This window comes from Anomaloglossus baeobatrachus, chromosome 4 (genome assembly GCF_048569485.1).
Source record: "Anomaloglossus baeobatrachus isolate aAnoBae1 chromosome 4, aAnoBae1.hap1, whole genome shotgun sequence".
NCBI lineage: Eukaryota > Metazoa > Chordata > Amphibia > Anura > Aromobatidae > Anomaloglossus > Anomaloglossus baeobatrachus.
Window position 1 is genome coordinate 502,220,717 of NC_134356.1, and position 24,913 is coordinate 502,245,629.

The 24,913-nt window shown below is 52.2% G+C and overlaps 1 protein-coding gene across 2 annotated transcripts in view; it reads right to left on the reverse strand.

Moving 5' to 3' along the window:
* SECISBP2L (SECIS binding protein 2 like) overlaps positions 1 to 24,913 on the reverse strand; it is a 138,871-nt gene that overhangs the window by 16,566 nt on the left and 97,392 nt on the right. For both annotated transcript variants that reach the window (XM_075345809.1, XM_075345808.1), the window contains exons 12-14: positions 11,316 to 11,485; positions 10,008 to 10,140; positions 9,743 to 9,905 (exon numbers count right to left, since the gene is read on the reverse strand). In XM_075345809.1, coding sequence (XP_075201924.1) covers positions 9,743 to 9,905; positions 10,008 to 10,140; positions 11,316 to 11,485 — 466 coding nt within the window. The remainder of the gene's footprint in view (positions 1 to 9,742; positions 9,906 to 10,007; positions 10,141 to 11,315; positions 11,486 to 24,913) is intronic.

Below are 24,913 nucleotides of genomic sequence, written 5' to 3' on the forward strand. Positions count from 1 at the left end.
CCTTACTAACCAGAATCCCACAATGTGTCTGCTATTTCATCCTTTTTCTCTGCTCGATTTCTAAAACTTAACATGGACAAAAAAACAGAATTCATAATTTTTCCTCCATCTCATTCACACCCCCCAACAGACCTATCCATCAAAGTGGATGGCTGCTCACTCTCCCCAGTCCTGTACGCTCATTGCCTGGGGGCTACTCTACACTACTCTCTCCTTCAACCACACATCCAAGCACTCTTCACCTCCTGCCAACTACAACTCAAAAATATTTCCTGGATTCATACATTCCTTAACCAAGAAGCAGCAAAAACACTAGTGCATGCCCTTATTATCTCCTGCCTGGACTACTGCAACCTCCTGCTCTGTGGCCTCCCTTTGAACACTCTTGCAATCCTACACTCTATTCAAAACTATGCTGCCCGACTAACCCACTTCTCCCCTTGCTATTCCCCGACATCTCCTCTCTGCCAATCCCTTCACTGGTTTCTCATTGACAACAACTTCAGTTCAAAACCTTAACCATGACATAGAAAGCCATCCACAACCTGTCTCCTACATACATCTGTGGCCTAATCTCCCGGTACTTACCTGCACATAACCTCCGATCCTCACAAGATCTCCTTCTCTACTCCTGTCTTATCTACTCCTCTCACAATCGCATACAAGATTTCTCCCGTGCATCCCCCATACTCTGCACCTCTCTGTCCCAACATATCAGACTGTCGCTTACCTTGGAAAGCTTTAAGACCTACCTATTTTAACAAGCATACAACCTACAGTAACCCTCAGTCCAATTCAGGGCCGCATGATCATCCCTACCCTCATCTACTATATCCTCACCCATCCCTTGAAGGCTGTCAGCCTTTGTGGGCAGGGTTCTCTTTCCTCCTGTACCAGTCTGTTTTGTATTGTTCACGATTATCGTACTTGTCCCTAATATGTATAAACCTTTTCATATGTAAAAAGCCACAGAATTAATGGCACAATAATAATAATAATAATAATAATAATAATAATAATAATAATATGGGCGCCACCTCTCCCCTCGCTACTCCCTAGCCTCGGAACTCTGCCAATCCCTTCACTGGCTTCCCATCACCCAACGACTCCAGTTCAAAACATTAACAATGACATACAAAGCCATGCACAACCTGTCTCCCCCCTACATCTGTGACCTAGTCTCCCGGTACCTACCTGCACGCAACCTCAGATCCTCACAAGATCTCCTTCTCTGCTATTCTCTTATTTCCTCTTCCCACAATCGCATACAAGATTTCTCCCGTACCTCCCCCATACTCTAGAATGCTCTACCTCAGCACATCAGACTCTCACCTACCGTGGAAAGCTTCAAGAGGAACCTCAAGACCCACCTCTTCCAACAAGCCTACAACCTACAATAGCACTCAGTCCAGTAGACCACTGCGCAACCAGCTCTGTCCTCACCTATTGTACCATCACCCATTCCCTGTAGACTGTGAGCCCTCGCGGGCAGGGTCCTGTCTCCTACTATACCAGTCTGTTTTGTACTGTTAATGATTGTTGTACGTATACCCTCTTTCACTTGTAAAGTGCCATGGAATAAATGGCGCTATAATAATAATAAATAATAATATCAATCACTGATGGGTCCAGTGGGTGGTACTAAAATCCCACTCGCTACCACCCATAATAAATGTTTAAATAATGAAAGGACAGACCATACTGAATTATTTCTCACAAAACTATGTCAATCTACTCCGCTCAACCTACTCTATAACATGGTGACTGCAAGTTCGACTGTATTTTCATGTTGAGAGGTTTACTTTAACTGAATCATAATAGAAAGTTCAGCTACCAGTTAGGCTAAGTTCACACATCCTGTGTTTTGCATCAGTCACAATCCGTAGCCTTGAGGAATTACGGAATCCTGCAAAATATTTTGCAGGAATCCTGTATTTCCCCATAGACTTCTATTAGTGACGGATTGCGACTGATGACCCTGTGTTGCATCCGCTGCGTCGCGGTCCGTCGTTTTTGACTGACCGCCGAGCGGGGAGCAACGCAGAATGTAACGTTTTTCGGGCCGTCAAAATTAACGCGCCGCGCAGGAATCCGTCACCATCCGTCAAGCTTGTAATGCATGTCTATGGTGCTGGATTCCGTCGTAATCCGTCTTACAACGGAATCCAGCGCAGGATTCCGTCATGCTCTACTGAGCATGCCCAGCATGCTTGGCACGCCCACTGGGCTGTCCCAAACACAGACGGATCATGACTGATCCGTCAAAAAACGGACGCACAGCGGATGTAACGGACGCAACTGATCCGTTTTTTCACAGGATTCCTGTGAAAGGAATCCTGTGAAAAACACATCAGTTGCATCAGTTGACATCTTGAAAATGACTGATCCGTTGCTGACGGACCTGACGGATTGAAAACACAGGATGTGTGAACTTAGCCTAAGCAATCTACAGGCATTACAGTCATGAAAACATGTTAAAGAAGGGAATTTTGTTTACTTACCGTAAATTCCTTTTCTTCTAGCTCTAATTGGGAGACCCAGACAATTGGGTGTATAGCTACTGCCTCCGGAGGCCACACAAAGTATTACACTTAAAAGTGTAAGGCCCCTCCCCTTCTGCCTATACACCCCCCGTGGGATCACGGGCTCCTCAGTTTTAGTGCAAAAGCAAGAAGGAGGAAAGCCAATAAACTGGTTTAAGCAAATTCAATCCGAGGGAATATCGGAGAACTGAAACCATTCAACATGAACAACATGTGTATACAAAAAAACAGGGGCGGGTGCTGGGTCTCCCAATTAGAGCTAGAAGAAAAGGAATTTATGGTAAGTAAACAAAATTCCCTTCTTCTTTGTCGCTCTATTGGGAGACCCAGACAATTGGGATGTCCAAAAGCAATCCCTGGGTGGGTAAAATAATACCTCGTAATAGAGCCGTAAAACGGCCCCTTTCTACAGGTGGGCAACCGCCGCCTGAAGGACTCGTCTGCCTATGCTGGCATCCGCCGAAGCATAGGTATGCACCTGACAGTGTTTCGTGAAAGTGTGGAGGCTGGACCAGGTAGCCGCCTGACACACAAGCTGAGCCGTAGCCTGGTGCCTCAAGCCCAGGACGCATCCACCTCTCTGGTAGAATGGACCTTCAGCCCTGAGGGAACCGTAAGCCCCGCAGAACGATAAGCTAGAGAATTGGTTCCTTGAACCACCGAGCCAGTCTTGATTTGGAAGCCTGCAACCCTTTACGCTGGCTAGCGACAAGGACAAGAGTGCTTCCGAGCGGCGCAGGGACGCCGTACGATCGATGAAGAGTCTGAGTGCTCTCACCAGATCTAATCAAGTGCAAATCCTTTTCACATTGGTGAACTGGATGAAGACAAACAGAGGGTACGGATACCCTGATTGAGATGAAAGGGGGATTCCACCTTAGGGAGAAATTCCGGAACCGGACGCAGAACCCCTTGACCTGGTGAGACACCGGGAAGGGGACTTTGCACGACAATGCTGCCCCGACAGATACTCTCCGAAGTGAAGTGACTGCCCCTAGGAAAACCACTTTCTGCGAAAGGCGTGAGAGAGAAAAATCCCTCATAGGCTCGAATGGTGGTTTCTGCAGAACCATCAGCACCCTGTTCAAATCACAGGGTTCTAACAGTCGTTTGTAAGGAAGGACTAAGCGGCAAACCCCCTGCAGGAACGTGCGTACCTGAGGTAGTCTTGCTAGGCGCTTCTGAAAAAAATACAGAGAGCGCTGAGATTTGTCCCTTAAGGGAACCGAGCGACAAACCTTTTTCCAACCGAATTGCAGGAAGGAAAGAAAGTAGGCAAGGCAATTGGCCAGGGAGAAACTCCCTGAGCAGAGGACCAAGATAAGAATATCTTCCACGTTCTGTGGTAGATCTTGGCAGATGTGTGTTTTCTGGCCTGTCTCATAGTGGTAATAACCCCTTGAGATAACCCTGCAGATGCTAGGATCCAGGACTCAATGGCCACACAGTCAGGTTGAGGGTCGTAGAATTCAGAAGGAAAAAACGACCCTTGAGACAGCAAGTCTGGTCGGTCTGATAGTTCCCCCGGTTGGCCTACCGTGAGATGCCACAGATCCGGGTACCACGACCTCGTTGGCCATTTTGGAGCGACGAGGATGGCACGGCGGCAGTCGGACCTGATCTTGCGTAACACTCTGGGCAACAATGCCAGAGGAGGGAACGCATAAGGGAGTTGAAACTGCGACCAATCCTGAACGAAGGCGTCTGCCGCCAGAGCTCTGTGATCGTGAGACCGCGCCATGAATGCCGGGACCTTGTTGTTGTGCTGAGACGCCATTAGGTCGACGTCCGGCATCCCCCAGCGGCAACAGATCTCCTGAAACACGTCCGAGTGAAGGGACCATTCCCCTGCATCCATGCCCTGGCGACTGAGAAAGTCTGCTTCCCAGTTTTCTACGCTCGGGATGTGAACTGCGGATATGGTGGGTGCTGTGGCTTCCACCCACAGCAGAATCCGCCGGACTTCCTGGAAGGCTTGCCGACTGCGTGTCCCACCTTGGTGGTCGATGTAAGCCACCGCTGTGGAGTTGTCCGACTGAATTCGGATCTGCCTGCCTTCCAGCCACTGCTGGAACGCTTTTAGGGCAAGATACACTGCCCTGATCTCCAGAACATTGATCTGAAGTAAGGACTCTTGCTGAGTCCACGTACCCTGAGCCCTGTGGTGGAGAAAGATCGCTCCCCACCCTGACAGACTCGCGTCCGTCGTGACCACCGCCCAGGACGGGGTTAGGCAAGATTTCCCTTTCGATAATGAGGTGGGAAGAAGCCACCACCGAAGGGAAGCTTTGGTTGCTTGAGAGAGGGAGACGTTCCTGTCCAGGGACGTCGGCATCCTGTCCCACTTGCGTAGGATGTCCCATTGAAGAGGACGCAGGTGAAACTGCGCGAAAGGGACTGCCTCCATTGCTGCCACCATCTTCCCCAGGAAGTGCATGAGGCGCCTCAAGGGGTGTGACCGACCTTGAAGGAGTGATTGTACCCCTGTCTGTAGTGAACGCTGTTTGTCCAGCAGAAGCTTCACTATCGCTGGAAGAGTAAGAAACTCCATGTGACTTTGGAAAATTGATGATCCACCTGAAACTCTGTAGAATCTCCAGAGTAACGTTGAGGCTGTGTTGGCATGCCTCTTGAGAGGGTGCCTTGACCAGCAGATCGTCTAAGTAGGGTATCACTGAGTGACCCTGAGAGTGGAGGACCGCAACTACTGTAGCCATGACCTTGGTGAAAACCCTTGGGGCTGTCGCCAGGCCGAACGGCAGTGCCGCGAACTGAAGGTGTTCGTCTCCTATGGCGAAGCGCAAGAAGCGCTGATGCTCAGGAGCAATTGGTACGTGGAGATAAGCATCCTGATATCGATCGATGCTAGGAAATCTCCTTGGGACATTGAGGCGATGACGGAGCGGAGGGATTCCAACCGGAACCGCCTGGTCCTTACGTGTTTGTTGAGCAGTTTTAGGTCCAAAACAGGACAGAAGGACCTGTCCTTCTTTGGAACCACAAACAGGTTGGAGTAGAAACCGTGACCCTGTTGCTGAAGAGGACCCGGGACCACCACTCCTTCTGCCTTCAGAATGCCCACCGCCTGCAGCAGAGCCTTGGCTCGCTCGGGAGGCGGAGATGTTCTGAAGAATCGAGTCGGAGGACGAGAGCTGAACTCTATCCTGTAACCGTGAGACAAAATGTCTCTCACCCAACGGTCTTTTACTTGTGGCAGCCAGGTGTCGCAAAAGCGGGAGAGCCTGCCACCGACCGAGGATGCGGTGTGAGGAGGCCGTAAGTCATGAGGAAGCCGCCTTGGTAGCGGCGCCTCCGGCGGTCTTTTTAGGGCGTGATTTAGAACGCTACGCGTCGGAGTTCCTCTGATCCTTCTGAGGCCTTTTGGACGAGGAGAATTGGACCTGCCTGCGCCCCGCAAGGACCGAAACCTCGACTGTCCCCTCCTCTGTTGGGGTATGATCGGTTTAGCCTGAGGAAAGGATGTATCCTTTCCCTTGGATTGTTTGATGATTTCATCCAGTCGCTCACCAAACAAGCGGTCGCCCGAGAATGGCAAACTGGTTAGGCTTGGAAGCAGAATCTGCCTTCCATTCCCACAACCACAAGGCTCTGCGTATTACCACTGAATTGTCGGACGCAACCGCCTTCCGGCTCGCCGAGTCCAGGACAGCATTAATGGCGTATGACGCAAACGCTGACGTTTGAGACGTTAAAGACGCAGCCTGCGACGCAGACATACGTGTGACTGCCTCAATTTGCGCTTGAGCCGCTGAGACCGCTTGGAGTGCCCAGACGGCTGCGAAAGCTGGAGCAAAGACACGGCAATAGCTTCATAGATGGATTTCAACCAGAGCTCCATCTGTCTGTCAGTGGCATCTTTGAGTGAAGCCATATCTTCCACTGCAACTAAGGATTTAGCCGCTGGAGATAGGAGGTCCACATCGGAACACTGAACCCAGCCCTTGACAACGTCAAAAGGGAAGAGATAACGTGTATCCTTAAGGCGTTTTGAAAAAACGATATCTGGACAAGCCTGGTGGTTCTGGACTGCCTCCCTGAAGTCAGAGTGATCCAGAAAGCGTACTCAATGTACGCTTGGGGAACCTGAAACGGAACTTCTCCTGCTGAGAAGCTGACTCCTCAGGCGTAGGAGCTGAGGGAGAAATAACCAACATATGATTGATGGACGCCGTAAGATCGTTCACTACGGTGTCACAATCAGGTGTATCCAGGTAGAGAACGTTCTCAGGATCAGAATCCTGATCAGATACCTCCGCCTTATCATAGAGAGAGTCCCCATGCTGAGACCCTGAATGATGCGGTGACGTCGAGGGATGCTCCCAGCGAGGTCGCTTAGGGGGTCTGGGACTGCGGTCCGAGTCAGACCCCTCACCCTGGGATCCCTGAGACACTCCAGGAGCACCTTGTTGTACCAACTGGGGGGGGGGGGGACCAGGGGCAATGAATCAACAGAGCCCATGGTCTGAGGGACCGGTCTGGACTGCGAGGCTTCTAGCATGTTAGCCATAGTCTCAGAAAGTCTGAAGTAAATACTGCAAACTCCGTCCCCATCACCTGGACCATTAGCAGAGACTCCGGCTGAGTAAGTTCCACAAGGGCCGTGCATTGCATACAATTGGGGTCCGTGGAACCTGCCGGCAGTATAGCCGTACATGCTGTACAGGCTGCATAGAAAAACCTGTGCTTCTGCACCCTTGTTTTTCACAGACGATATGCTGTTATCTCCCCCGAACCATCAAGGAGGGTATATAGCCAAAATACAAAAGTGCGACCGAACAGTGCAATGTATAGCGTACAAGCATATATCTATATGTGCATTTCGGCACTAGTGGGGTCAGCACCACAGGTGCTGCTTACCGCCCGGTCACAGCGGTTGTGTGACCACCAGAATCCCTGCCAGGGTCTTCCCAAACTTGTCTCTTTTCTCAGTCACAGAAAAAACTGACATGAATGGCTGCCGGCGTCCTGTGTAGAGGAGGAGGCCGTGGGCGTGCCCCAGAAAGTGCGGGAATCCGGTTTCACACTGTGTACAGTGAGAGGGGTGGAGTATGCAAAGCATGCTCCATCTCTCAGCGCTGCCGTGCTGTGCAGCGTCACGCCCTTACCCTGACTGGCAGGCCAGTGGGCGGTAACGAAGTGAGAGTAGGCCGCAAAAGCCGGGGACTAGAGTGATAAGCGCGGCCCGGCATATAAGCCCTGGTCGGCGCGGAAGTCCCCGGCGCACGACAAGTCCCAGCCGCGCCTGGGATAAAAATGGCAGCGGCGGTTAGCGCGGCAGTCCCTCAATACACTAACACACCCAGCACGCTGTAGTGTGCGATGGCACCAGTGCGGGCAGCGCCGCCATCCCTGGCGCACTAACACACCCAGCAGTGCTGCCGTGTGTCTGTGCGCGGTCCCCTTTATGGGGACACAGAGTACCTCAACGTAGCAGGGCCATGTCCCTGAGGATACTCAGCTCCATGTCCAGCAGATTCCCAGGGGCTGTGGATGGAGCACGGCCTCAGTGCCTGGAGACCGATAAGATCCCACTTCACCCAGAGCCCTAAGGGGATGGGGAAGGAAAGCAGCATGTGGGCTCCAGCCTCCGTACCCGCAATGGGTACCTCATCCTTAACAAACACCGCCGACAAAAGTGGGGTGAGAAGGGAGCATGCTGGGGGCCCTAGTATGGGCCCTCTTTTCTTCCATCCGACATAGTCAGCAGCTGCTGCTGACTAAACAGTGGAGCTATGCGTGGATGTCTGACCTCCTTCGCACAAAGCATGAAAACTGAGGAGCCCGTGATCCCACGGGGGGTGTATAGGCAGAAGGGGAGGGGCCTTACACTTTTAAGTGTAATACTTTGTGTGGCCTCCGGAGGCAGTAGCTATACACCCAATTGTCTGGGTCTCCCAATAGAGCGACAAAGAAAACTCAAAAGTACTTGTTAATTTGATGTTAAATATGTTACATCGTCTGAAAGGTCGTCTAAACATGGATTACTAATTGTTGGAGCTTGTCTCATGCCTTGAGAGAAGCAGTAACATTTGAGCTAAACTCTCCCATGCTGACAGATTCCCTCTCATGTACAACATATCAACAGAGGGGTGTAAATACTAAGGCTGCTTTCACACTACGTTTTTTTAACATGCGTCCTGAACGTTTTTTTGCTGCAAAAGCGGATCCTGCCTTTACAGCAAAAAATGCATGCAAACGCATGTCTTATTTTGCAGGATCCTGTCACTGGATGTTTAGGGGCGGGCATTGGAGTCATGTGATCGGGAGTGAGGGGAACTAAACGTGCCAGACTGGGAGCCGGCATCTGACAGCTGCGAGGCTCGTAACCAAGGTAAACATCGGGTATACTTGCTTGGATACCCGATGTTTACCTTGGTTACAAGCATCTGCAGCTGCTAGGAGCCGTCTGCCTGCACACGTTACCAACGTAAACATCGGGTAACTAAGATAAGTGGTTACCCGATATTTACCTTGTTTACGAGTGTCCGCAGCTCTCAGGTGGGGGAGAGGGTGGGGGAGAGACAGAGAGAGAGGGAGGAGAGAGATAGACTGATCACGGAGGCTGGTTCTGGGCATGCCCAGTAGAGCAAGCAGGATCCTGCCTATCAGCACGCCAGTGTTCACATGCGTTTGCGTGCTGTTTAGTCAGGATCCAGCAATTTGCAGAAGTTGGACGCAGCTCAAAAACGCTACAAGTAGCGTTTTTGAAAGATGTTAAAAAACTGCAAGTCGCTGGATCCTCACTATAACGCACGCAAACGCAGGTGAACGCATGTTAACGCGAGTCCATTGCAAATGCATTGAAATGAAAACGCATTTGCACTGGATCCGTTTCTGCGTTAAAAAAAACGTTCAGGACGCATGTTAAATAAACGTAGTGTGAAAGCAGCCTAAGCTGTATATAAAATTAGATAAACCACAGCTGTCCACAGATGGGGTGCAGCATTGCAACCGAGACCCATTCTCTTCTATACTGTAGAGCAGAGCTACAATAACAAGTATAACCATGGATGTTGATGGCGTCATTTGATTATAAACACCATTTGAGTTTTTCACAAATCGCCAGCAGATTTCCATTTGAACAAAGTGCCATTTCCCACAATAAATTTATTTTATCTGTCAGAGCAAAGTATAATCTAAAATAAAAAAATCTAAATGAATGCCTGTTCTCCACTTACTCTCTGAACCTTTTGCTGTGAATTTTGGTGATGGCAGAGGAAGCCATGGGGCTACCGATGCCAGAACTTGCTGGTGATCCCTGAGATACGGGCGTCATGCAGTAGGGAGAGTTCTGACTTGCTGGAGACAATGAAGTATCACTCGGTGCACTCAGACCAGCTTCTAATCAGGAGGAAATAGTAACATTTTTAAAAAGGTCTTGCAAACTAGACAAGCTGTCTACTAAGAAGGTGGCTTAAACATGGTACTGCTATTTTCAGTTACCATCTTGAGATGCAAGCTCCTCGGACTGATCCTCAGTGAAATTTAAAGGCATGTCCTTCTGTTCATCTGAACTAAGTACATTCTGGTCCACTGTCAAACGTCCTTTCTTTTCTTCTCTTTCTTTCAAGATTATCTAAAAGACATCACACAATTGATCACTTCGTATATTCTAAAGTTTGGTTTGTGTTAAGGTCCAGTCACACTAAGCAACTTACCAGCGATCCCAACAACGATAGGGATCGCTGGTAAGTTGCTAGGAGGTTGCTGGTGAGATGTCACACTGCGACGCTCCAGCGCCGCGTGGAAGATGCTGCGCTTGGTAACTAAGGTAAATATCGGGTAACCAGCCCGATATTTAACCTTGGTTACCACCGCACGGAGCTACACGTGCAGAGAGCAGGGAGCAGCGCACACTGAGCGCTGGCTCCTTGCTCTCCTAGCTACAGTACACATCGGGTTAATTACCCGATGTGTGCTGCAGCTAAATGTGCACAGAGCAGGGAGCAGCGCACAATGCTTAGCGCTGGCTCCTTGCTCTCCTAGTTACAGCACACATCGGGTTAATTAACCCGATGTGTGCTGCAGCTACATGTGCACAGAGCAGGAGCCGGCAGCACAGGCAGTGAGAGCGGCGGAGGCTGGTATCAAAGGTAAATATCGGGTAACCAAGGACAGGGCTTCTTGGTTACCCGATGTTTACATTGGTTACCAGCCTCCACAGAAGCCGGCTCCTGCTGCCTCCACATTTAGTTGTTGCTGTCTCGCTGTCACACACAGCGATCTGTGCTTCACAGCAGGACAGCAACAACTAAAAAATGGCCCAGGACATTCAGCAACAACCAACGACCTCACAGCAGGGGCCAGGTTGTTGCTGGATGTCACACACAGCAACATCGCTAGCAACGTCACAAAAGTTGTTCGTTAGCAGCGATGTTGCTAGCGATGTTGCTTAGTGTGACGGGGCCTTTAGTTTTCTACATGAATTTACAAGACCGGTATGACCCCAATACACAGCTACCAGGAATGTGTGTCCGTTTAGTTTTCACAGACTGATGGGAAATCCTTGAGAAATTTTTTTCACCTTAAAATGTTCAGTGTCAGTTTTTACCACAAAACTCTCAAAAAAAAACAAACAAAGAAATCACTGACGTCTGAATGAGCCCAAAACCATGTTCTAGACATAATAGCACTAAGTTTTGCAAGTGCAAATTCGGCTTTGCAACACTGAAACGTTGTCACAGTGTCAAAGATGCCCTGCAACAGGCTTGTCAGATCACACAGAGCTGAATAGGACACACTCAAACTCACCTTTTTTAGAGGGGTTGGGCGTTTTAATTTTGGAAGTTCTTTTTCTTTTCCCCTTTTCATTCGTGGTGCAGTAGAATCCAAAGGGTTAGGGGAAGCCATTAGTGCCTGGCTACTGGTGATGAGATTTCGGTTTGTGTGTTCTTTGGTGTGAAATGGAACAGTGCTGCCAACTAAATAAAAAAAACATTTTGTATTGAAAAGTTTTGAAACATTTTCATAAATTGTAAAATTAAAATCGGTAACATCCACTATAATCAGACAATACCTCGGACCATATCTAAGTAGTACAATAGAGTTGTAAGATAAAACCTTCAAAAGAAGGGAATTTTGTTTACTTACCGTAAATTCCTTTTCTTCTAGCTCCAATTGGGAGACCCAGACAATTGGGGTGTATAGCTACTGCCTCCGGAGGCCACACAAAGTATTACACTTAAAAGTGTAAGGCCCCTCCCCTTCTGGCTATACACCCTCCCGTGGGATCACGGGCTCCTTAGTTTTAGTGCAAAAGCAAGAAGGAGGAAAGCCAATAACAGGTTTAAAGACAAATTCAATCCGAAGAAACATCGGAGAACTGAAACCATTCAACATGAACAACATGTGTACCCGAAAAAAACAAAAATCCCTAAGAAAACAGGGCGGGTGCTGGGTCTCCCAATTGGAGCTAGAAGAAAAGGAATTTACGGTAAGTAAACAAAATTCCCTTCTTCTTTGTCGCTCCTAATTGGGAGACCCAGACAATTGGGACGTCCAAAAGCAGTCCCTGGGTGGGTAAAAGAATACCTCGTGATAGGGCCGTGAAACAGCCCTGTCCTACAGGTGGGCAACCGCCGCCTGAAGGACTTGTCTACCTAGGCTGGCGTCCGCCGAAGCGTAGGTATGCACCTGATAATGCTTGGTAAAGGTGTGCAGACTCGACCAGGTAGCCGCCTGGCACACCTGCTGAGCCGTAGCCTGGTGCCGTAATGCCCAGGACGCACCCACGGCTCTGGTAGAATGGGCCTTCAGCCCTGAAGGAACCGGAAGCCCCGCAGAACGGTAGGTTTCAAGAATTGGTTCCTTGATCCACCGAGCCAGGGTGGATTTGGAAGCTTGCGACCCTTTACGCTGACCAGCGACAAGGACAAAGAGTGCATCCGAGCGGCGTAAGGGCGCCGTGCGGGAAATGTAGATCCTGAGTGCTCTGACCAGATCCAACAAATGCAAACCTTTCTCAAATTGATGAACTGGATGAGGACACAAAGAAGGTAATGGGACATCCTGATTGAGATGAAAGGGGGATACCACCTTAGGGAGAAACTCAGGAACCGGACGTAGAACCACCTTGTCCTGGTGAAACACCAGGAAGGGAGATTTGCATGAGAGCGCCGCTAGCTCGGACACTCTCCGAAGAGACGTGACCGCTACTAGAAAAGCCACTTTCTGTGAAAGACGAGAAAGGGAAACATCCTTCATAGGCTCGAAAGGCGGCTTCTGGAGAGCAATTAGAACCTTGTTCAGATCCCAGGGCTCTAACGGCCGCTTGTAAGGAGGGACGATATGACAAACTCCTTGCAGGAACGTGCGTACCTGAGGAAGTCGTGCTAGGCGTTTCTGAAAAAATACAGATAGCGCTGAGACTTGTCCTTTAAGGGAGCTGAGCGACAAACCTTTTTCCAACCCGGATTGCAGGAAGGAAAGAAAAGTAGGCAATGCAAAAGGCCAGGGAGAAACTCCCTGAGCAGCGCACCAAGATAAGAATATCTTCCACGTCCTGTGGTAGATCTTGGCGGAGGATGGTTTTCTAGCCTGTCTCATGGTGGTAATAACCTTTCGAGATAATCCTGAAGACGCTAGGATCCAGGACTCAATGGCCACACAGTCAGGTTCAGGGCCGCAGAATTCAGGTGGAAAAACGGCCCTTGAGATAGCAAGTCTGGTCGTTCTGGTAGTGCCCATGGTTGGCCTACCGTGAGGTGCCACAGATCTGGGTACCACGATCTCCTCGGCCAGTCTGGAGCGATGAGGATGGCGCGACGGCAGTCGGCCCTGATCTTGCGCAGCACTCTGGGTAACAATGCCAGAGGTGGGAACACATAAGGGAGCCGGAATTGCGACCAATCTTGAACTAAGGCGTCTGCCGCCAGAGCTCGGTGATCGTGAGACCGTGCCATGAAAGCCGGGACCTTGTTGTTGTGCCGTGACGCCATCAGGTCGACGTCCGGCGTCCCCCAGCGGCGACAGATCTCCTGAAACACGTCCGGGGTGAAGGGACCATTCCCCTGCGTCCATACCCTGGCGACTGAGGAAGTCTGCTTCCCAGTTTTCCACGCCTGGGATGTGAACTGCGGATATGGTGGAAGCCGTGTCTTCCACCCACGTTAGAATCCGTCGGACTTCCTGGAAGGCTTGCCGACTGCGTGTTCCACCTTGGTGGTTGATGTACGCTACCGCTGTGGAGTTGTCCGACTGAATTCGGATCTGCTTGCCTTCCAGCCACTGCTGGAAGGCTTGTAGGGCAAGATACATTGCTCTGATTTCTAGAACATTGATCTGAAGTGTGGACTCTTCCTGAGTCCACGTCCCTTGAGCCCTGTGGTGGAGAAAGACTGCTCCCCACCCTGACAGACTCGCGTCTGTCGTGACTACCTCCCAGGATGGGGGTAGAAAGGACTTTCCTTTCGACAAAGCGGTGGGAAGAAGCCACCACCGAAGAGATTCCTTGGCCGCCTGAGAAAGGGAGACGTCTCTGTCGAGGGACGTCGACTTCCCGTCCCATTGGCGGAGAATGTCCCATTGTAGTGGACGGAGATGAAACTGCGCGAAAGGGACTGCTTCCATTGCTGCTACCATTTTCCCTAGGAAGTGCATGAGGCGTCTCAAGGGGTGAGACTGGCCTTGAAGGAGAGATTGCACCCCTGTCTGTAGTGAACGCTGTTTGTCCAGCGGAAGCTTCACTATCGCTGAGAGAGTATGAAACTCCATGCCAAGATATGTTAGCGACTGGGTCGGAGTTAGGTTCGACTTTGAAAAGTTGATGATCCACCCGAAACTCTGGAGAGTCTCCAGCGCAACGTTCAGGCTGTGTTGGCATGCTTCTTGAGAGGGTGCCTTGACAAGTAGATCGTCCAAATACGGGATCACAGAGTGACCTTGAGAGTGCAGGACTGCTACTACTGCTGCCATGACCTTGGTGAAGACACGTGGGGCTGTCGCCAGCCCGAAAGGCAGAGCTACGAACTGAAGGTGTTCGTCTCCTATAACAAAGCGTAGAAAACGCTGGTGCTCTGGAGCAATCGGCACGTGGAGATAAGCATCCTTGATGTCTATAGATGCTAGGAAATCTCCCTGGGACATTGAGGCGATGACGGAGCGAAGGGATTCCATTCGGAACCGCCTGGTTTTTACGTGCTTGTTGAGCAGTTTTAGATCCAGAACGGGACGGAATGACCCGTCCTTTTTTGGCACCACAAACAAGTGGGAGTAAAAACCGTGACCTTGTTCCTGAAGAGGAACGGGGGTCACCACTCCTTCCGCTTTTAGAGTGGACACCGCTAGCCGCAGAGCATCGGCTCGGTCGGGAGGTGGAGAAGTTCTGAAGAAGCGAGTTGGAGGACGAGAGCTGAACTCTATCCTGTACCCGTGAGACAGAATGTCTCTCACCCAACGGTCTGTGACCTGTGGCAGCCAAATGTCGCCAAAGCGGGAGAGCCTGCCACCGACCGAGGATGCGGAGAGAGGAGGCCGAAAGTCATGAGGAAGCCGCCTTGGTAGCGGGTCTTCCGGCTGTCTTTTTTGGGCGTGACTGAGTCCGCCAAGAATCTGAGCTCCTCTGATCCTTTTGAGTCCTTTTGGACGAGGAGAATTGGGACCTGCCTGAGCCTCGAAAGGACCGAAACCCCGACTGTCCTCTCCTCTGTTGGGGTTTATTTTGTCTGGGCTGAGGTAAAGATGAATCTTTACCCTTGGAGTGTTTAATGATTTCATCTAAGCGCTCCCCAAACAGTCGGTCACGAGAAAATGGCAAACTGGTTAAACACTTTTTGGAAGCAGAATCTGCCTTCCATTCCCTTAACCACAAGGCTCTGCGTAAAACTACGGAGTTGGCGGACGCCACTGCCGTACGGCTCGTAGAGTCTAGGACAGCATTAATCGCGTAAGACGCAAATGCAGACATTTGAGAGGTTAAGGGTGCCACCTGCGGAGCAGATGTACGTGTGACCGTGTCAATCTGTGTAAGACCAGCTGAAATAGCTTGGAGTGCCCATACGGCTGCGAATGTTGGAGCAAACGACGCGCCGATAGCTTCATAGATGGATTTCAACCAGAGCTCCATCTGCCTGTCAGTGGCATCTTTAAGTGCCGCCCCATCTTCCACTGCAACTAAGGATCTAGCTGCAAGCCTGGAGATTGGAGGATCCACCTTGGGACACTGGGTCCAGCCCTTGACCACGTCCGGGGGAAAAGGATAACGTGTATCCTTAAGCCGTTTGGAAAAACGCTTATCCGGATAAGCGTGGTGTTTCTGGATTGCCTCTCTAAAGTCAGAGTGGTCCAGAAATACACTTAATTTACGCTTGGGATACCTGAAATGGAATTTCTCCTGCTGTGAAGCTGTCTCCTCCACAGGAGGAGCAGGGGGAGAAATGTCCAACATTTTATTGATGGACGCTATAAGATCATTCACTATGGCGTCCCCATCTGGTGTATCCAAATTGAGAGCGGTCTCAGGATCAGAATCCTGATCAGCTATCTCCGCCTCATCATACAGAGAGTCCTGCTGGGACCCTGACCAGTGTGATGAAGTCGAGGGCCGCTCATAGCGAGCTCGCTTAGGCTGTCTGGGACTGTCGTCCGTGTCAGAGCCATCACCCTGGGATGCAAGAGACACCCCCGGATCCCGGAGCTGTTCCGACTGAGGGAGACCAGGGAGCAATGAGTTAACAGTGTCCATGGCCTGAGTTACTGGTCTAGACTGCAATGTTTCAAGAATTTTAGTCATAGTCACAGACAATCTGTCAGCAAAGACTGCAAACTCCGTCCCTGTCACCTGGACAGTATTCACAGGAGGTTCTGCCTGGGTCACCTCCAGTAGAGGCCCCGGCCGAGCAAGTGCCACAGGGGCCGAGCACTGCACACAGTGGGGGTCAGTGGAACCTGCCGGTAGAACAGCCCCACAAGCGGTACAAGCAGCATAGAAAGCCTGTGCCTTGGCACCTTTGCTTTTTGCGGTCGACATGCTGTTGTGTCCTCTGAGAAATCTAGGAGGGTATATAGCAGAGGATCCCCAGCGACTGTACAGTGCAATGTAAAGCTGCAAGCATAAAATACAATATACACTTCGGCACCAGTGGGGGTCAGCCCTTGAGGGCAGCTTACCGCCCGCTGAAAAGCGGGTGTGTGGGCACCAGAATCCCGTGTCTGGGTCTCCCAGTCTCCTCTCTCCAGCTCAGACTGCACACAGGAATGGCTGCCGGCGTCCTGTGAAGAGGGGTGGACCGTGGGCGTGCCTCAAACAAAGTGCGGGAAACTGGCGTCCCACTGTGCCCAGTGTGAGGGCTGGAGTATGCAAAGCAGACTCCAGCCCTCTGCGCTGACGTTCTGTACAGCGTCCCGCCCTTCCCCTGACTGGCAGGCCTGGGGGCGGGAACGAAACGAAACTAGGCCGCAAAAAGCCGGGGACTCGAGTAATAAGCGCGGCCGTGATATATGCACGGCCAGCGCGGAAGTCCCCGGCGCACCACAAGTCCCAGCCGCGCCGCAGCGAAAAAAACTGACAACAGCGGCCGCGCGGCAGTTTCAAATACATGTCCCCTCTCAGCCAAGCTGTAGATAGGAATGGCACCAGCGCGCAGCGCTGTTGTCCCCGGCGCACTAACACACCCAGCAACGCTGCGGTGTGCGCGCGATATGTACGGGGACACAGAGTACCTTGACGTAGCAGGGCCTGTCCCTGACGATACTCAGCTCCATTCCAGCAGATTCTCCAGGGGCTGTGGATGGAGCACGGTCTCAGTGCCTGGAGACCGGTAAATCAAGAAGGGTAATCCCGGCACACAGCATATGAAAAAATGGTAAGTCCAGGTATGATATGCTTGAACAAAATTTCTTTATTTTTCAACAATTATTGTACTGCCCGCCCAACGTTTTGGCTCACGCAGGAGCCTTCATCAGGGGTCAAGAGCACTAAGAAAAAGAGATATGGTATACAAAGAAAAACAAACAGAAACAGTGTTTACAAAATGCATCATAACATTACATCAAACAAGTAATAAGGTAAGTAACCTATTGGGGACTATGTAAAAGAGGGGGAAACCATTGTCGTAGTGTGAGGGGTAACCTAAAGGGATCTAACCGCTAGAAAAAGAGAAATCCTATGAGTATGAAGGGTGAAAGGAGGAAGAGAACAATGCAAAGGAAAAAAGAGATATAGTGAGAAGGAGAGGGAAACAGGGAAAAGAGCAAAGCTGAAAAGTATGCAATAGTCAAGAAGTAAAGGAAAAAATGGGAAACATACCCGTGAAAATGGTTATAATGGTTATAATGAAGAATCATGTAGGTACAGCAGGACCTATGAGCAAGAGGAAAATATAAGGAAAAAAAGGGGGAGGAAAAAAAAGGGAGATGCATAAGATGTCACCAAGTGTAACTAAGGTGGTAAAAGTAGTAGGACCATGTTTGACTTACTTAGTAAAGTCAGCAGATGGATTAGTCCAACAGGAGGAATTGGTTGCTACCGATAAGGTAGGCAAGGAAAACCCTGATATGAGGACATATAATTAGTATAGGTGGAGAAAGAGTTAAAGGGACAACAGGGAAAAAAAGGGGGAAGGGGGGGGGGAAAAAAAGAGGGGGTTGTATATAACGATACATACCAAAAAGGGAGGGTGAGGTAGGCATATAATGAGTCCCAGCCGCGCCGCAGCGAAAAAAACTGACAACAGCGGCCGCGCGGCAGTTTCAAATACATGTCCCCTCTCAGCCAAGCTGTAGATAGGAATGGCACCAGCGCGCAGCGCTGTTGTCCCCGGCGCACTAACACACCCAGCAACGCTGCGGTGTGCGCGCGATATGTACGGGGACACAGAGTACCTTGACGTAGCAGGGCCTGTCCCTGACGATACTCAGCTCCATTCCAGCAGATTCTCCAGGGGCTGTGGATGGAGCACGGTCTCAGTGCCTGGAGACCGGTAAAATCCCACTTCACCCAGAGCCCTAGGGGGGATGGGGAAGGATGCAGCATGTGGGCTCCAGCCTCCGTACCCGCAATGGGTACCTCAACCTTAACAAACACCGCCGACAAAAAGTGGGGTGAGAAGGGAGCATGCTGGGGGCCCTAGTATGGGCCCTCTTTTCTTCCATCCGACATAGTCAGCAGCTGCTGCTGACTAAACAGTGGAGCTATGCGTGTATGTGTGCCTCCTTCGCACAAAGCATGAAAACTGAGGAGCCCGTGATCCCACGGGAGGGTGTATAGCCAGAAGGGGAGGGGCCTTACACTTTTAAGTGTAACACTTTGTGTGGCCTCCGGAGGCAGTAGCTATACACCCCAATTGTCTGGGTCTCCCAATTAGGAGCGACAAAGAAAGAACCAGGAGTATAACAGCCAAAGTAAAGTAGAAATCATTAATAGAATACAAAAATAGGAAAAATTAAAAAAAAAATAAAAAAAAAAAAAAATGCATCAAAGGAGGCCGTCAGACAGAAGGCTAAAGCCGCACAGGGAGCCCCAATGTCAAAGTGACATCAGCTAATCAGGCACAAAAGGGAGACATAAGTTGCATTAATATATACCATACTAGAAGGTGGCCCGATTCTACGCATCGGGTATTCTAGAATTTACGTATTGTGTAGTTCATGTATGATTTTTGTTATATATATATCTATATATATAATTGCCTTATTCTGTCTGTCTGTCTGTCATGCTCCAAAATTGTGTCACCGTGACATGTCCTTACGGTGACACAAAGCTGATTGGCCGCTGGGTTCGCCATGGCCCCGCCCCCCCACACGGATTGGCCAGCCGCTCGCCCAGGCTCTGCCCCCCCCCCCACAGATTGGCCTCTCGCCCCGGCACCCTGCAGGCATTGGCAACTCGCCCACGCCACGCCCCGCCCCCCTCACGCAATAGACGTTAGCTCTCGCTCCCCCCCCCCCGCATTGCCCGAACTGACACGGTCACGGAGCCACGAATCCCAGGTGAGTACTGTACTCCCCCCCCCTTTCCCCCCTCACCAACGGGAGCCCACATCAGCGTACGCCGCCGCCGTATGCTGGTGTTGGCTCCCATGCGAGCAGGGGACGTGTTGCGCTGGTAACCATGCTTGCATAGTTACCAGTAAATCAAGGTCCTGCAGCGGCAGGACTTCCACACTCACAAACATAACAGCACACACACACGCATACACACACACACATCAGATCGCACTCACTCTCACACACACCTCACACACACCTCACACACACCTCTCACACACCTCTCACACACCTCACACACACCTCACACACACCTCACACACACCTCACACACACCTCACACACACCTCACACACACCTCACACACACCTCACACACACCTCACACACACCTCACACACACCTCACACACACCTCACACACACCTCACACACACCTCACACACACCTCACACACACCTCACACACACCTCACACACACCTCACACACACCTCACACACACCTCACACACACCTCACACACACCTCACACACACCTCACACACACCTCACACACACCTCACACACACCTCACACACACCTCACACACACCTCACACACACCTCACACACACCTCACACACACCTCACACACACCTCACACACACATCGCATCCACACACTCACAGCATCCGGCGATATCGCTTGCTTCTCGGCCTCGATACTGTGCTGTGAGCTTCCAGGACCTGCCGGAGGATCACATGGCCAGAAGCATGTGGTATGTCCGGATGTTGTGACTGTGAGCGCGTATGTGCGATATCGTCAGTGTCTGTGTGTGTGAGTGTATGCGATCGGTTGTGTGTGTGTGTGAGTGTATGCGATCGGTCGGGTGTGTGTGAGTGTATGCGATCGGTCGGGTGTGTGTGAGTGGATGCGATCGGTCGGGTGTGTGTGAGTGGATGCGATCGGTCGGGTGTGTGTGAGTGGATGCGATCGGTCGGGTGTGTGTGAGTGGATGCGATCGGTCGGGTGTGTGTGAGTGGATGCGATCGGTCGGGTGTGTGTGAGTGGATGCGATCGGTCGGGTGTGTGTGAGTGGATGCGATCGGTCGGGTGTGTGTGAGTGGATGCGATCGGGTGTGTGTGAGTGGATGCGATCGGGTGTGTGTGAGTGGATGCGATCGGGTGTGTGTGAGTGGATGCGATCGGGTGTGTGTGAGTGGATGCGATCGGGTGTGTGTGAGTGGATGCGATCGGGTGTGTGTGAGTGGATGCGATCGGGTGTGTGTGAGTGGATGCGATCGGGTGCGTGAGTGTCGGCAGAGGAGCACGGCGTGCTGGAGGAGGCTGGGAGCAGAGAGGCTGATCATGGGGAAGGCTGGGAACGGGAGGCTGATGCTGAGGGAGGCTGGAAGGACAGAAGCTGATGCTGGGGAGGCTGGAAGGAGAGAGGCTGATGCTGGTGGAGGCTGATGCTTGGGGAGGCTGATGCTGGGGGAGACTGGGAGCGGAAGGCTGATGCTGAGGGAGGCTGGGGGGGGGAGGCTGGGAGGAAGGAGGCTGGGAGGAGAGAGGCTGATCCTGGGGAAGGCTGGGAAAGGGAGGCTGATGCTGAGGGAGGCTGGAAGGAGAGAGGCTGATGCTGGGGGAGGCTGGAAGAAGAGAGGCTGAGGCTGGGAGGAGAGAGGCTGATGCTGGGGAAGGCTGATGCGGAGGGAGGCTGGGAGGGGAAAGCTGATGCTGGGGAAGGCTGGGAGGACGGAGGCTGGGAGGAGAGAGGCTGATCCTGGGGAAGGCTGGGAGAGGGAGGCTGATGCTGGAGGAGGCTGGAAGGAGAGAGGCTGATGCTGGGGGAGGCTGGGAGGAGAGAGGCTGATGCTGGGGAAGGCTGATGCGGAGGGAGGCTGGGAGGGGAAAGCTGATGCTGGGGAAGGCTGGGAGGACGGAGGCTGGGAGGAGAGAGGCTGATCCTGGGGAAGGCTGGGAGAGGGAGGCTGATGCTGGAGGAGGCTGGAAGGAGAGAGGCTGATGCTGGCGGAGGCTGATGCTGGGGGAGGCTGGAAGGAGAGAGTCTGATGCTGGTGGAGGCTGATGCTTTGGGAGGCTGGGAGAGGGAGGCTGATGCTGAGGGAGGCTGGGAGAGGTAGGCTGAGAGAAGAGAGGCTGATGCTGGGGGAGGCTGGTGCTGGGGGAGGCTGGGAGAGGGAGGCTGATGCTGGGGGACGGTGGGAGGACGGAGGCTGGGAGGAGAGAGGCTGATGCTGGGGAAGGCTGGGAGGAGAGAGGCTGATGCTGGGGACAGAGAGGAGAGGCTGATGCTGAGAGGAGAGAGGCTGATGCTAGGATGAGAGAGGCTGATGCTAGGATGAGAGAGGCTGATGCTAGGATGAGAGAGGCTGATGCTAGGATGAGAGAGGCTGATGCTAGGATGAGAGAGGCTGATGCTAGGATGAGAGAGGCTGATGCTAGGATGAGAGAGGCTGATGCTGGGAGGAGAGAGGCTGATGCTGGGGGCAGAGAAGCTGATGCTGGGGGCAGAGAGGCTGATGCTGGGGGCAGAGAGGCTGATGCTGGTGCAGCATGGGGGATGGAGCACGATGGGGGGGTGCGCAGCATCGGGGATGGAGCATGATGGCGGGGTGCGCAGCATCGGGGATGGAGCACGATGGGGAGTTCACAGCATGGGGGATGGAGCACGTTTGGGAGTGCGCAGCATGGCGGGTGGAGCACGTTTGGGAGTGCGCAGCATGGGAGATGGAGCACGATGGGGGGTGCGCAGCATAGGGGATGGAGCACGATAGGGAGTGCGCTGCATGGGGGATGGAGCATGATGGGGAGTGCGGAGTATGGCGGATGGAGCACGTTTGGGAGTGCGCAGCATGGCGGATGGAGCACGTTTGGGAGTGCGCAGCATGGCGGATGGAGCACGTTTGGGAGTGCGCAGCATGGGAGATGGAGCACGATGGGGGGTGCGCAGCATAGGGGATGGAGCACGATGAGGAGTGCGCTGCATGGGGGATGGAGCACGATGGGGAGTGCGCTGCATGGGGGATGAAGCACGTTTGGGAGTGCGCACCTCCCCCCAAAACACACACACACACGCGCACTGCACAACACACCACACACACACACTGGGAACCACAAACAACTGCCCTACACAGACACCCACACATACAGACAACGCTGCGCACACACAGCACCCAACACACAAACACCGCGGCACACACAAATATACGCACATACCGCACAACACACACATTGCACAAAACATACCTCCCCCCAAAACACACCACACACACACAAACCGCGCAACACACACACAACGCTACAGACACACAGCGCTCCACAAACAACGCAACACACATACAACACCGCTCTCACCCCCCGTCACACCCAGACAACACCCACAACATGTACAGCCCCTACACAAACACTTGGTAACTACACACAACAACATCTAATTATATATATATATATATATATATATATATATATATATATATATATATATATATATATATATATATATATATATATATATATATATATATATATATATAAACAAAAATCATACATGAACTACACAATACGTAAATTCTAGAATACCCGATGCGTAGAATCGGGCCACCTTCTAGTATATATATATATATATATATATATATATATATATATATATATATATATATATATATATATATATATATAGAGAGATGTTGTTGTGTGTAGTTACCAAGTGTTTGTGTAGGCGCTGTACATGTTCTGGGTGTTGTCTGGGTGTGACGGGGGGTGAGAGCGGTGTTGTATGTGTGTTGCGTGTGTTGCGTTGTTTGTGGAGCGCTGTGTGTCTGTAGCGTTGTGTGTGTGTTGCGCGGTTTGTGTGTGTGTGGTGTGTTTTGGGGGGAGGTATGTTTTGTGCAATGTGTGTGTTGTGCGGTATGTGCGTATATTTGTGTGTGCCGCGGTGTTTGTGTGTTGGGTGTTGTGTGTGTGCAGCGTTGTCTGTGTGTGTGGGTGTCTGTGTAGGGCAGTTGTTTGTGGTTCCCTGTGTGTGTGGTGTGTGGTGTGTTGTGCAGTGCGCGCGTGTGTGTGTGCGCATCAGCCTCTCTTCTCTCAGCCTACCTCTCCCAGCCTCCCTGTTCCCAGCCTCCCTCAGCATCAGCCTCCCTCTCCCAGCCTCCCCAAGCATCAGCCTCCACCAGCATCAGCCTCTCTCCTCCCAGCCTCCCCCAGCATCAGCCTCCGCCAGCATCAGCCTCTCTCCTTCCAGCCTCCTCCAGCATCAGCCTCCCTCTCCCAGCCTTCCCCAGGATCAGCCTCTCTCCTCCCAGCTTCCGTCCTCCCAGCCTTCCCCAGCATCAGCTTTCCCCTCCCAGCCTCCCTCAGCATCAGCCTTCCCCAGCATCAGCCTCTCTCCTCCCAGCCTCAGCCTCTCTCCTTCCAGCCTCCCCCAGCATCAGCCTCTCTCCTTCCAGCCTCCCTCAGCATCAGCCTCCCCTTCCCAGCCTTCCCCAGGATCAGCCTCTCTCCTCCCAGCCTCCTTCCTCCCAGCCTCCCCCTCCCAGCCTCCCTCAGCATCAACCTTCCGCTACCAGTCTCCCCCAGCATCAGCCTCCCCAAGCATCAGCCTCCACCAGCATCAGCCTCTCTCCTTCCAGCCTCCCCCAGCATCAGCCTCTCTCCTTCCAGCCTCCCTCAGCATCAGCCTCCCGTTCCCAGCCTTCCCCAGGATCAGCCTCTCTCCTCCCAGCCTCCTTCCTCCCAGCCTCCCCCTCCCAGCATCAGCCTTCCCCTCCCAGTCTCCCCCAGCATCAGCCTCCCCAAGCATCAGCCTCCACCAGCATTAGCCTCTCTCCTTCCAGCCTCCCCCAGCATCAGCCTCCCCAAGCATCAGCCTCCACCAGCATCAGCCTCCCTCGTCCCAGCCTCCCCCAGCATCAGCCTCCCCCTCCCAGCCTCCCCCAGCATCAGCCTCTCTCCTCCCAGCATCAGCCTCTCTCATCCCAGCATCAGCCTCTCTCCTCCCAGCATCAGCCTCTCCTCTGTCCCCAGCATCAGCCTCTCTCCTCCCAGCCTTCCCCAGCATCAGCCTCTCTTCCCAGCCTCCCCCAGCATCAGCCTCCCCCAGCATCAGCCTCTCTTCTTCCAGCCTCCCCCAGCATCAGCCTCTCTCCTTCCAGCCTCCCCCAGCATCAGCCTCCCTCTCCCAGCCTTCCCCAGGATCAGCCTCTCTCCTTCCAGCCTCCCTCAGCATCAGCCTCCCCTTCCCAGCCTTCCCCAGGATCAGCCTCTCTCCTCCCAGCCTCCTTCCTCCCAGCCTCCCCCTCCCAGCCTCCCTCAGCATCAACCTTCCGCTCCCAGTCTCCCCCAGCATCAGCCTCCCCAAGCATCAGCCTCCACCAGCATCAGCCTCTCTCCTTCCAGCCTCCCCCAGCATCAGCCTCCCCCAGCAT